General features: G+C 35.7%; 1 protein-coding gene across 6 annotated transcripts in view; it reads right to left on the reverse strand.

Annotated features, from left to right (window-relative positions):
* Positions 1-13,956, reverse strand: part of INVS (inversin) — an 86,106-nt gene that overhangs the window by 37,307 nt on the left and 34,843 nt on the right. For 5 of the 6 annotated variants that reach the window (XR_016465069.1, XM_031589075.2, XM_090137274.1 and 2 more), the window contains 2 exons: positions 10,254-10,421; positions 4,645-4,825 (listed from right to left, as the gene is read on the reverse strand). Coding sequence is in view for 5 of the 6 variants with exons in the window: in XM_031589075.2 (XP_031444935.2) it covers positions 4,645-4,825; positions 10,254-10,421 (349 nt within the window). In the remaining variant the exon portion in view is untranslated. Of the gene's footprint in view, positions 1-4,644; positions 4,826-7,384; positions 7,527-10,253; positions 10,422-13,956 lie in introns of those variants that run through there. The other variant, XM_031589076.2, reaches the window with a different exon arrangement.

The raw sequence follows: 13,956 nt of genomic DNA on the forward strand, positions 1-13,956 counted from the left end.
AGAGAATATAGTTATGTAACAGATGTAGTATGTAGCAATTAAAAATCTAATATGTAAAATCTTCTCCTGTGGAATTTTCAGCCTACATGTGCACAGAAGTAGAAGAAACGAAAATGGTCAACCTCAATGAAAAAGGATGAAAAACTATTTGAGAACTTATATTTTTCCAAGAGATGTGGAACCAATAGCGTTAGGGTATACAGAAAAGTTCTTCCCCTGAGTAATTAAGACGAGTGGAAACATTGTCCCTTCTTACCAGAAAAACACTAAAAAGAAATATATTGTTATGTTCTTCCCATCTCAATACTCTAAGAACTGAACTGAAACAGGAACACTGAAAGACGTTGGTTCTGAATGCATTCTCAGCAGTAAAACCACAAGAGTACTACTGAATGAGGAAAAAAAATTGTCTGAACTTTTAGGACACAAACAGAAAAAGGGTAATTGCAATTTGTAATCCATACAGGAGGTCTACCTCAACTATCTGTAAGACTTGAGGGAATTGAAAAAAAAAATTGTGCTTGGTGCAATAGTAAACAAACTCATACAATATGGATAAACATCATAACTCAATTCTTGAAGTCAAGAACTATCATTTCTGTAATATTTTTATTTAGAAGAGCTGTAACTTGGCTGACACTTGCACATACCCTGACAAAAGTAACCGGAGCAACAATGAATCAGTCACAAGAAACCCACCACCTTTAACAGAGTAGTTGTTGCAGCTGCGTCCCTACACTTTCTAAAAAGTCCTATTATTAAGATCAATTAATAACATCCTAGACTCTTTGAGATCTATATTAGTAATTCTGTATCCACCTCAAAAAGAATGCTAAAAATTAATCAAGATTTATCACTAAGAAATTCCACACGGACATATGCCATCTAGAGACCTCACGAAGTTCACAAAGTACCCTGGTGGTCTTGGCACATCCTACCCCTCTATCCCACATTGATTAAACAATCTGTTTTTCCAACAGACAAGACCTCTCAAATGCAATCAATTTCAAAACACAATAAATTTCGCTTCTTGGACAGAAACGAGTAATAATGATTGTTTCTTTGGGAGACCGATCCAAGGACACTTACAATGTTTCACAATTTCCCTGAGAAAATTCAATATATCAACTTGAATCCAAATGCAAATTTGAGAACACCCTTTAAAAAAAAAAAATAAAAACAATAAAAACAATAAACCAAAAAACAAAAACCATTATCAAACTATGTATATATTGTCACTGAAGTTGCAAAGTAACTTGCTCCAGTGAACAATTTGATTCTTTTATTGACATTCTTTGTCTGTTGCATCCCAAAGGGTCATGGGGAGAAGTTTGTTAAAACGAGTGAGAGTGCTTGGATTCTTTCTTTTTATCTAGCAGACAATCTATTTTTTCTTCTTCTACTGAGGAGAATGGAAACTAGGAAGTCAATTTCTCAACTGGTATTACTTTTGTGCCTGTCTTTTTATGCATTTTGTTTTCATTAGTATTTATTTATATGTATTTTTAGCTGTTTTGCAAACGTATGGATTTGTAAACTGGAAAACCAAAGAGCACAGAATTCACATATGCAATGCTGTAATTTACAAAGTATCTGAGTCTCAGGCTTGTAATCTAATCTGGGAAAAAAACTTTATTTGGAGAACCAGTAATCACATAAAACAGGAAAAAAAAGCAAACTGGATGTTTTGGGGAAGAGCTAGAGGTAATATTTGCAATTACTTTTTGCCTCTGCAGTAACACTTCCTTTACTCTCTCATTGCATCCAGTGTCTTTTAAAGAAGACACTATTGAGAACTGAGCAAGCAAGATTTCCTGCGAAGTGAAACCTGATCTTTTCATCTGTTTTTCATAACAATAGCAGCATAATGTTGAAGAAATATAATAATGTAGTCAGTGATACAAGTCTGGGGAGCAGCTAGATAAAAAGGACCTTGGCAGAAATGGATCTGGGGGTCCTGGTGGACAAGTTGAACAGCAGTCAGCTCCAATGAATGGTAAGGACAACCACAACTGAGCTGTTACCGAGAACACAGCCAGCATGTTGAGAGAAGTTGATTGTTGCTCTCTACTGAGTACTTATATCTGGAAGTTTTGGCCTGCTGACCCAGGAATGACATTGACAAATTAGCCTGAATCCAGCAGAGGACCACAAAGATATTCATAATACTATGCCTATTATTGAGCTTCCCAGTACAAGAAATGAGCTTTTGAACTGGAGTGAAGGGCCTTCGTCAGAGGGCCACCAAGATGGGAAAAGGGCTGGAACAACATAGTGCGCAGAAAGGCTGAAAGAAGAGGGTTTTTTTTACATCTGATGACAGTCAAGCAATGGAACAGGTTGCCCACGGAGGCTCTTGCAATCTCTATCAAAGGTTTTCAGTATTTGCCCTGTGTAAAGTCCTGAGCAATCTGGTCTGACTTCATAGTTGACAATTCCTACAGCAGATGGTTGGATTAGACACTCTGAGACCTCTTCCAACTTGATTTTTTCTACGATAATACAAAACACCAATATTTCTTCCTTTACTATGCCTGTTTAAAGACAAACTATTTAACTTTCTCTCCCGAGGTCTTCAATTGCACTCTTTCAATTTCATAGTATATTGTGCAACAAAAAATTGTCTTTGAACAATTGAATTGTAATGCAAAGAAAGAAAACACAGTCTCTAGAATCGAGGAGTTAGTAAAGGGAATGAGCATGCAGTCTCAGCAAGTATCAGCAGATCTTGTAATTTTAACCTTAGAATTTTTGCAAAGGCTGATGAGATTATCAACTGATTTATTTATTTATTTATTTATTACCACTCAAGATTTTTTAGTATCTCATTGAAGGAGAAAAGGCTGATATGATAAGTCAAAATTCTAAGTCATTAGGCTCAAGAAATGGGTTATTCATATTGACAAATCATTATTCAACAAGCCTCTTACGCACTCTGTGAGGAGAAAACCAAAATAACTTCACAGCTACTTCCCACCTCATCAGAAAGCATTTTAGAGCATTCTACTATTAGGGATTTTGTTTTTATAAAATTAAATGCATGGATGAGTTACTCTGCAGTACTTCGTGCATTTCAGATTTCTAATTCTTTGCCACTATAGCATGACTGATATAGTGAATGAATTTCATGTGTGATACAAACTGTGCAACTGTGCAACTACAACCTGAAATCAATTTTTATTCCAGTCAAAGAAGCCACACTATAAGTAATTACACAGTTCTTCCATAAGCACTGCTTTTATCAAATCATTTACTGTTGAAAATACATCTTTTCCAGTACATCTTCCCTCTAGTGGCTCACAAAAACATTAGCTCTCTGTCAATTTCATTACTGAAACAGAATCTAGCAAATACCATAAGCTGAGACAGCAACATCTGTAATTTCATTCAACTGTACTGCAAGCCTCCCACACTGTGTACCTTACTCTAATATCAGTTTCTTCAAATCCTCAGCAACGTTTTCTACAGCATTTACTGACAAAGGAATGCACTCAAGTTTGATGCCATATTGTTTTCCAAGCATTATTTCAGGCATTTTTACCACAGCAGGCAGAATGAGTGCTTCCCTAATTTGTTGCATTTTTCTTATAAAGTTTAGTGAAATTTTGTAAAGTACTGGATTATCATATGACTTGAAACACTGCTGAAAAAACTGTACAGGTTTATTTTCATGTTCTTGTTGCTTAGCTTTTGAATGTCCATAGATTCCTATGACTATTAGCTAATTTCTCGAGGCATTCAGGGTGAGAATCATTGTTAACAATAATGTCAATCCATACTTTAAATAGTCTTAATTATTATTTCTAAGTTTTGGGGCCAACTTCTAGTCACACGATTATTTTTGTTTTTCCTCATAACGTGGCTGACAGAGTACTAGCAGTAGGAGACGCACAAGCTCTGCCATGTTCTTGTTTGCTTGTATTGACATTATCAGCATTATCTTTGATCTGCAGTTACTTTGCAGGAATCTCTTTAAATCGCTTGTCTGATTGTGAGGGGTTGTTTAGTAAAAACTAGGTAATATAACCTGTAAACCAACTTCACTGAGTACACAGAAACCGCAATACATCACAATGGGCTGAAAGCAAATGAATGAGTAATTATACGACAGTCAGCCTCTCTGCATCGTGCAACACAACACTTCCCTCAGGGTGTCTTTGGAACTGTACATGACTGTCCTGACACGAAGACAGTGTGAAGCATAATTTCTATCTTTTTTGAGATTAAAAAAAAAATGTAAGTTTGGCTACTTTCTTCATGTATTTCAACACATTATCTTGGGCACGTATTCCTCTTCAGAGACTACTGCTCTAGAGCAGCAGGTTTTTTTTCAGTACTATTTTCCAGAGAAACTTCTTTTTTAAACCTATGAACAAAGCTACATGCAAGAACATCTCACGTACTCTAGCTTCTCTTAAATCATGAGCATACATAGCCTGCTGAAGTAACGTATTTTACAGTGCTTTGGAGAATCTAAGGCTGAAATGACACTATACACAAAATTCTAATGCTGGTCTAGAAGAAGCTAAGTGTTATTGTTCTAAGAGATTATAATGAAATGCTGGAATTAAATAAAAAACAGATACAGAGATTAAATACTGCAGTCAATGAATTATTAAATGACTTTGGCATTGTCCAGTTTACCAAGTAAGGCTGCCCAGTGAAGAGGAGTTCGAAACAAGTTGTCATATGATGTCACATTGCAGCCTTCGTAGGAGGTCAGGACATCAACAACTGCCACGTTCCCATCAGCAACAGCAAAATGAAGTGGAGTTCGTCCTTCATAGTCTTGCCAGTTAAGCAGAGATTCTGTAGGTGCAGCTTCCTTTAAGAAAAAATAAAAATACAAAATTCAAAAAGTACTCAAGGCAAAGAGAAAAACTGTACACTCTTCACAGATATTTCTTGAATCTCACAGAGATAAACTGTCCTTATTCAGTAGAATATAGCTTTATAAACTATGGTTTTGTCAATCTGTAATGCAAGTGATTTTTTACATAGATCATTAAAAGACTATTTTCACAGGAGCCTGAGATAATTACATCTTCTTTACTTGATTTTCTAAATCAAACAACATACCTCTCAACATACTTTTCTCCTATGACACTTTCCTTTTAGCACAAATTAGTCTTATAGCTTCCATTGTATTACTTTTCCTAGCATTTTAAAACCATGTGACTACCAGTGTATTTCCTCCAGAAATGTCAAGCTGACAGGATAAGAGAGAGAGTACTTCAAACAAACATATCTACTTGTAATGAGCTTAATTTTGAACATAAAGTCTTTAAAATACTATGATTATTCATTTGAGCATGTAACATAGCAATTAATAGATGTACCTTCAATGTTCATCACATTTTATTAAAAAATATGCTAAATTTCTTTCACATAAGCCCCCATGGTACATAGATTTATATTACGATGATTCCTTTTCATCAGCTTTTTTTCTAAACAGATCGCTCTTCATGAATTTCTTTCTCAGGAAAAAGAGCAGATTCGAATGATCATCATTTTAGCTGCAGAGATCTCCAAATGGTGAAAGAGATCTCCAAATGATAAAGACCCACAAAAAAATAACTCCAAACTTCATTTTCCAGAAAAGAAAGCAATAGCTCAAGAGAAAGCAGTAAGCCAATCAACAGAAATTCAAGATGGAGGGTACCAAACATCTAGAACAGAAGAAAGATGTCAAAATAAGAGCTTAAATAAACTACAGGGTCTAAGTCTGCTGTTCTATTTCCAATGATTCAAAACAATTCACTGAAGTCATGTGCAAATCTTGTGCAAAAAAGGAAGAAAGTCTTGAGATTTTTATATTATAATGACTTCTAACAGTAGAATGGGTTTTGAACCATGACAACCAAGAAGAAAGATCATCCTGAAAACAATGTGCCGCACTATGTTCCATAATATATGAAACAGGAGGGAGAGACTGTCATCAGCAGCTTGTTAACAAAACCAAGTAAGTTCCTGATCCCTTTACTTTTAAAATAATTGAAATTTTTTCCTATAGACATTATGAGGTACACAGCTACATCGTAAAATTACTTGTATTTGCATTATTTGAAATGCAGTAAGCATTACACAGAAAACTAACACCAAACACTGAGAACATTAAATCACGCAGCAGAGAGTCAGGATATGATTTCTACCACAATATTAATCTACGAGGCTGTACATTCAATATTTTCTATTTAATAGATAAAAATAAATTCAATCATAATTCTTAAGTGCCATCTGGTTACATTAATACTGCAGAAGGAAATTCATCTGCAGCGTCCTGATTCTTTGCATCTTAGTTTTTTGAAAAAGTCAATTTAGACTTCCTAATATTTAATTTTCTGAAACGAAACATCACATATTTTCTATATTTAACTGCTATTTATGCTCTCCATCTTACATACCTAAAATCTCTGATGCCATTTTTTATATCAGTAGTATCAGCCATCGTTTACTAGACCAAAAAAATTAAGCTGCTTGAAACATATTGTCATTCATTACTATATCTAGCCGCTAGCACAATAACAGATGATCTATTAAAAACACAGAAGTTGATAAATATGAATCTCTAATTAAAAATAATATCGAAGTTATTGCATGCAAAAACCACAGTAATCAAAGCATGAATATTGCTTATTCTAATAAGCATTCAACTGCATTTTTCTGATTCATTACGGTGGAATGCTCTTCCCTAGCTTCAGTAGTGCTCAGAAGCAAGCTGTCACTAGGCTTCATTTCTGTCTATTTAAACTGCTCAGCAGAGGGAGTGTAGAACCCACTGCTGGAAAATCAGAAATGATATTTGAGAATCACTTTTAAGAATCACTAAAATCAAATGATATGCCCAAGATCTAACTTGCACAGAAGAAAATCTGTCTGAACAAAATGGGCAAGAGAAAAGAATTATTCTTCTCTTTACCTGTAATTTATCGACGTAAACTAGAAAGCTGACTTTTGAACCTTCCAAAGTAAAAGGCCAAATAAATGAATCCTAAAACTCTCTTGGCTGAAAGTGACTGACATTCTACAGAACATATCCAATGATCCATAGCATCACTTTTTAAAAAAAAAAAAAAAAAATCTCTTAATGATAAAGTCACTGTTTAAATTCTAGTTTAGAAGTACTCATGTTTTCAAATTTTTGGCTACTTGAATGAAAATTTTGTAGGAAATCTCTTGCCCACACTGAAGAGCATAATTTCGTTGTACTGTAAGTGCTTCTGCTGTAGAACCAGCTATAACTGAACTGTCATACACCATTAATATTTTAAGCACAATACACAGAAGAAACAGAAGCTACACATTTTTTTTCCATAGCAATTAGAACAATGGAATTGCAGGCAACAATGGAAAGTGTTGTATAAATAAATGTCATGTCTCTTACCATGAAGAATAAACAAAGAGAAGAGATACAAAACAGAAACAGAGTACTAAGCAGTTGCTTCCATCATATTAATGGAACTATATCCTGTTCTTTTCTCCTTAAATCTTCCCAACGTTTTTCATGTAACCAAGCACTGCTGAATCTGGAAAGGTGGAAAAGGAAGTTGACCATGAGAGGACCTCCAGATGAGAGTTTCTCTCTATTTCACACGTTTAATTTCTAAAAATGTAATTGGTTCCATTTTCACTGTATTTCATGGATTCTGATACTAGATGCAATCAATTGTGCTTATTTGCCACCACTGTAAACCAAACTTTCTTATTTAGCATTGAGTTGAGCTCTTTTCATTATTATTTTTACAATCCCAATGGGTTAAGTACTGTGTGAACATGAAATAGAATGACCATTCTTACTTTCATGGATTTAAAACCAGGAGACAACAAATGGACACATTCAGATGGCAGAGCACAGAAAACCAAGACAGTATTTTTCAGTATCACACACTGTGGTCTCAATAAAACCAGCAGCTTAACTTTTGACAAGGTTTTGTGCAGCAGCATAGAACAATTCTAAGTAGGATGATAAAGAAAAATCATTTTCTGTGGAATTCTTCCACAGTGTTTAAGATAACATGACAGAAACAACAGCAGTGTTATTTTTCATAACTTGTTCAACAGCAACAAATGCTGCCAATGCACATTAAGAGGTGGTAGATATCAATATCTGACCTCTATCTGAGCAAGCGCACATAGCTTATAGCACTCTATCAAGAAAGCACAAAGCCTGTGCTGGATATGACCAAAATTAAAGAGCCCAACACAACAGAAGAGCAACAGTGACTTTGTCAGAGTCACAGATCTTTTGCACTATTGTCACTACAAAACTCTTCTGGTGAATTTAGGAATGCCATTATGTAAGATAAAACACAAAATAATAAAAATTTTATCTGTATGGATGCATGTGTTAGAAACAACATGCAGAAAGAATCTGAATATCTACAGAGTTAACCTGGATGTTTGGACTTGGGGAAGTAAGAGAATCAAAGGTAATACTTGGGCAATTGATTTGGAACTGGGTAATATGATAAAAAGCAACTAAGAAAGGAGGGCAAGACTGTAAGCTCTGCTTTAGTTTTGTTGCCTTAACACTGCCAAGCAGGCATCTAAAAAGATAGGTAAGAAAAACACTTAAGTTCTAAGACAAGACAAGATTTTACTAATGGGTTAAATTCAGAAGCACGCACACACAAAAAGAAAAGGTATTTCTACTTAAAAACAAATTTGATCATCAGATAGATTATCCAGTAATAATGTTTCCTTATTGTCAACTTTTAGAGCATATTCTAGGAGCTAAATTGCTTTTTCATTTAAATTTGTAATATCTTATGCCCACCAATAAGCACTCAGAGTTATAACAGTGCAATATGAACAATTTGGTTCATACAGGAATGCATAGAAAAAGACTAGAGGGACACAAGAATATGCCATTTTGGCTGTCAGAGGAGAAAACAAACAAACAAACAAATAAATAAAACATTGATGCAGTTAGGATTCTGGATTACTTAAACAGAGACTTTAAAAACACCTTTAAAAAATGACAAATATTTTTGAATTTTCCTAGTGGACCTTCCTCCTATTTCCTCCCTACCAAATAGGAGAGAAGGAAGTGAGTGTGGGCCTGGGTCCTCACATAACTGCCTGGGGTCAATCTCTGTTTAGAATCATAGAATCATTAAGGCTGGAAAAGACCTCAAAGATTAACTAGTCCAACTGCCCACCTATCACCAATGTTGTCCACTATGCCATGTTCTTGATCATGTAAAGTTTGAAAGTCTAAATTTTAATCCAGCAATCCATGGCAGAATAATAAGATGGGATATATAAATTAAAATTGGTTTAATCTTGTTTGTAACAATTTAGAGTGAAATTACAAATATTTTGAATAAACACAAGTAATACAGAAATCACATTAATAAAACACTGGGAATTTTTCAAAAACTATTTTTATTGTAAAGCATATCAGCAAAGATTATCAATGTGATTTAGGTAAGAACCCACATATTTTCACATGCCAGGGGTAACTTTTCAGCTTGCAATGTAATCAGACAGACACAGAAGTCATAGTTAGCCTACAGTCAATGTATCTTGTTCTGAAAAACCTCTGAAAGGCAGAGGTGTAAAGAGATTGTTACACTGAGTAAAAATTAAACTGAGACTTCTGTATCTTTTCAGGTTAGTGAAGTTTAGAAATTTACATGGAACAAAAAAAAATCAAGCTTGAAATCAAGCTAAGGACATGATTTCAGTGTACTCATTACAGCTGTCAACTAAAGAAATGAAATTAGAAAGAAAATATGAGATCAAGAAAGAATTATTAAATACGAACAGAAAAAATATTTGGAAAGTCTCTCAAATGAACTGACCAACAGCTGACTGATCACTGATCAACTATTTTCTAGAATTCTAACTCAAAAGACAAAATTTGGTATTACAGCAGTTAACAAAAAATAAACTTTCAAATGATGATGACAAGACACACAACAGAGAATTCACCATGCAGTTGAGACATGTGTTATGTTCATTTTAAGTAGAAGAACATAAAACTCTCAAAGTGAATAGTTACATATATGAAACTGATTAGAAGAATATAGATAACACTGATTTAGAGCAAAGATATTCACTTATAGAAAATGGAAGACACATCCTTCAATATGGCAAAAATATCTGAGATGATTTCTTACTAACTTCTAGATATTAGAAAACGATTTAACTTCTCAGTGGACTCAAAAGAAACATTTCAAGAAAACAATAAATATTTCTATCATAGAAAAGTAATAAATACCAAAAGGGTATATAATAGATTTTCTTACCAGAATACATTTCACTGTGTGAATTGCACTAGGATCCTTATTGTTTGCTGCCCAGTGAAGTGGAATTTTTCCTTCAATATCTGGGATTCCAATATTTGAATCATGTTTTATGAGAAGTTTCACGTGCTCAGGGTTATTGTAGTAGGCACTCCAATGCAATGCAGTTTGCTGGAACATAACAATCACGTTTTACAAACATGGTAAAGAATACACAGAAGATGAAAATCAAAGTTTCTTAGAACTTGAAATATAATTTAACTATATTTTCACAGAGTAAAAAAATATTTGAGGTTGGAAGGGACCTCTAGAGATAACCTAGCCCAGCTCTCCTGTTCAAAGTAGGGCCAGCTAGAACAGGTTCATCAGGATATATTCCAGTCAGATTCTGAATATCTTCACAACCTCTCTGGACAATCTGCTCCAGCTTTGACCTCCCTCATGATGAAAAACAAAACAAAACATGTCTTTTCACACTCTTAAATATCAACTTTGGTATTGAATATCAAAATGTGCGCGTTGCCTCTTTCAATTTGATAGTTGCCACTCAGCATGGTCTCATTCCATTTTCTTTACTTCCTCCCACCAGCTATTTATGCACATCTATAAGAGCTGTCCTGAACCTTGCATTGTTCAGGCTAAACAGTCCCAGCTCATTCAGCCTCTCCTTTCTGTCAGATGCTCTAACCTGTCAGTCACTTCTGCAGCTCTCCCCTGGATTTGCTCCAGTAAGCTCATGGCCTTCTTGTACTGGAATGCTTAATTAGACACAGCATTCCATATGTGGTATCCCTAGTGCTGAGAAGGGAAGAATCACCTCCTTTACCGAGTGCAACCAAGGATGATGCTTGCCCTTCTTTGCTGCAAGGTAGCACTATTGGCTTATGGTCAACTTGATGTCTAGCAGAGCTCCTAGGCCATGCATGCCCAAGTCACCACCCGCATGTGGTTCAGCCCAACTAATAATGCGATGCAGGCCCTGCCCCACACCATCTGCCCCCAGCTGAGGCTCTGCAACACCAAGCAGCCTGCCTTGGTCCCAGGTGCACACCCATCAAGTCCAACCCCCTGCTAAAGCAGGTACCCTACAATAGGTTGCAAAGGTAGGTATCCTGACAGGTCTTCTCCATAGGAGAGTCCATGACCTCTCTGGGCAACCTGCTCCAGTGCTCCGTCACCCTTACCATAAAGAAGTTCTTCCACATTTGTTCAGAACCTCCTACATTTGAGTTTTAGGCCATTACCCATTACTCCTTGTCCTTTTGTTACACACCACTAAGAAGAGCCTGGCCTCATCCACTTGCTTCCCATCTCCCTTCAGATATTTATAAACATTAATCAGATCCTCCTGTAGTCTTTTTTTCCCCAGGATGAACAGACACAGGTTGCAATTCTTTGTGTTCCCGTGCATGATGTGAATAAGCCACAACCCCATCCCACTTACCTTGGAATTCTGAGCTGAGTCTGGAAACTACAGAAGGAAGGTTATAAAATGATTTGCATGAGTGTTGCTAAATTGAAAAAATACTTAATGTAGGGTAAAGATAACAGTCCTGTGTTTTTCAAGTATGCAACAGCCTCTCAATACCGGTGTCTGGTACAGGATATTCTATGCAGATAATCAGCATTAATCTCAGGTAAAATCAGCTTTAAACAACAGTAAACAAGCAACCTTTTGTTATACTTCAATAAAAAGGACTGACAGTAAATGGAACATCAGTACTTAGGATGAATGACAACTCAGAATCATGGGTTTTTAAAAAGAACAAGAGCCCTATTTACCTAAGTGAGAGTAGCTAGCTACTCAAAGATCTTTGCTACTAAAGCTTGACCTAAGTCTAAGCTACACCATCTTACATGATAACCACATTGAGAACTTCTTACGCTTGAGATGTAAGTATTTCTGGTAGAAGATTAATTGCTTTGTATGAGGATTCTTTGACTATGGCAAGAGTATACTATACATGGCACTTAGTCAATAGGGTAATGTCATCAGGTGTAGCAATTTCAGGCCTAGAGAAAATACTGGACATTGGTATTAAGCAATCATGTCCAGGTTAGAAAAATCACTTGAAACAGGTCTCAATACCAGAGCTGCATGACACAGAACTGCAGTGATTAGTTAGATTTTCTTCAATTTAGATATCTCTCAGAATGACAGAAATTAATGGAAAAGCATATCAAAAGATTATTTTCTGCTAGAGCAAGATGGTGCAGAATATTGACAATGGACACGGATTTGTTTTGAACAAAGGTTTTGACATTGTCCTTTATCACTCAGAATTCCACAGGTTGAGTACCATTGAATCTAATCTATATGGACCAACAGCAGTCCAATAAAACACAAAATAAATTCATGCTCATATTGCTAATACCTCACACTCAGTGTTTTTCACATGTGCTATCAACGTTCATCATTACAAAAGCAAATGTTAGCATATTAATAAGTAATCTACTGAGCAGACACATCCCTCCCAATTGCCAAATAGTACAGGGTTATAGGAAGCAGAATGATTTTATTTCCCCCTCTTTTTCTTACTCTCACACGTCAGCAAAATATTACATAGCACTTCGATTTGAAATTGGAGAGAAATAACTGCTGCAAAACATTTGTGTCTAAATTAGCATCCTTGAATAGTAAGATAGAATGTGTGAATTTACTACCCTAGCCTTTACACCTCTGTAAGGAAGAAGGCAGAAGAAGCCTATTCTTTGTGTTTGTTGCTTTAGGCTGTTAGTTTTGTACCACAGTAACTTAGTATGATATTGAATTTTTTTTGTTTAGTCAGTTGCTCACTGAAAAAGAGCTCACTCTAAGACTAACTAGAAGGGATGCAAGAAGTAGTTTGAAAACTTACACCACATACAATGACATATAGCCTAGCACCATAGCATGTTCAATCCATTGCAGTCTGTCAGAATTTGAATTTAAAAACTTCTAGCAGTAGAAGTTTGAAAGAAGTTAACATACGCCATTTCTTAAGTGAAGCTAAAGCTGACAAATGCATATGGGCATAAAAAGATTTCACTACTAACAAACCAAAGCAGCTTTCCTTTACTGGCTTCGCTCACAATCTACTTCTCAACCAGTTGCCTACACAGAAATAAATGTAAAATACAGTTATTCTCTGAGATTTTCAGGAATTAAATTTGACATCTTTATGCATATAGTTAAAGTAAGGGAAATGAATACGCTACGTGCCAACCAGGGTTGAACCTGTTGGTCTCTGTTCCCAAGAGTGCCTGAATTCCATCTTTGCTACTTTGACTACTCATGACAGGAACTGGAATAAAAGTGCTCTACGTTTTGTGGAAAATCTGGCAATGCTTTAATACTGCTTTGGAAATCTGTTGAACAAAAGGCAAGGTCCCTAAAAGGTTTTGGCTGGTTTCCAGATGCTTTTGTTAATTAATTAACGTGGTCAGGAATCAGCATGACCTCTCCAGACTGAATGCTGTAATTACAGCGAGGGTTTCCATGATACATGTTAGAACACCCTGGAAGGCAAACAGCTGATTGCTAGGGCACAGGCTGCTTCAACTCTATTGTCTGGAAAAGACAGGAGATTCATTTGTTGGAAACTGAGCTTGCAGATGTCTTATTCTGCTTCCCTGATGATAGAATTAGATAAGGATTTCAGAGTTTACACAAAGAAACCGCTAGAAAGCCCAGTCTTCTTTTGATACAATAAAAACAAACTACATG

This window comes from Phasianus colchicus, chromosome 3, assembly GCF_987193195.1.
Source record: "Phasianus colchicus chromosome 3, bPhaCol1.hap1.1, whole genome shotgun sequence".
Lineage (NCBI taxonomy): Eukaryota > Metazoa > Chordata > Aves > Galliformes > Phasianidae > Phasianus > Phasianus colchicus.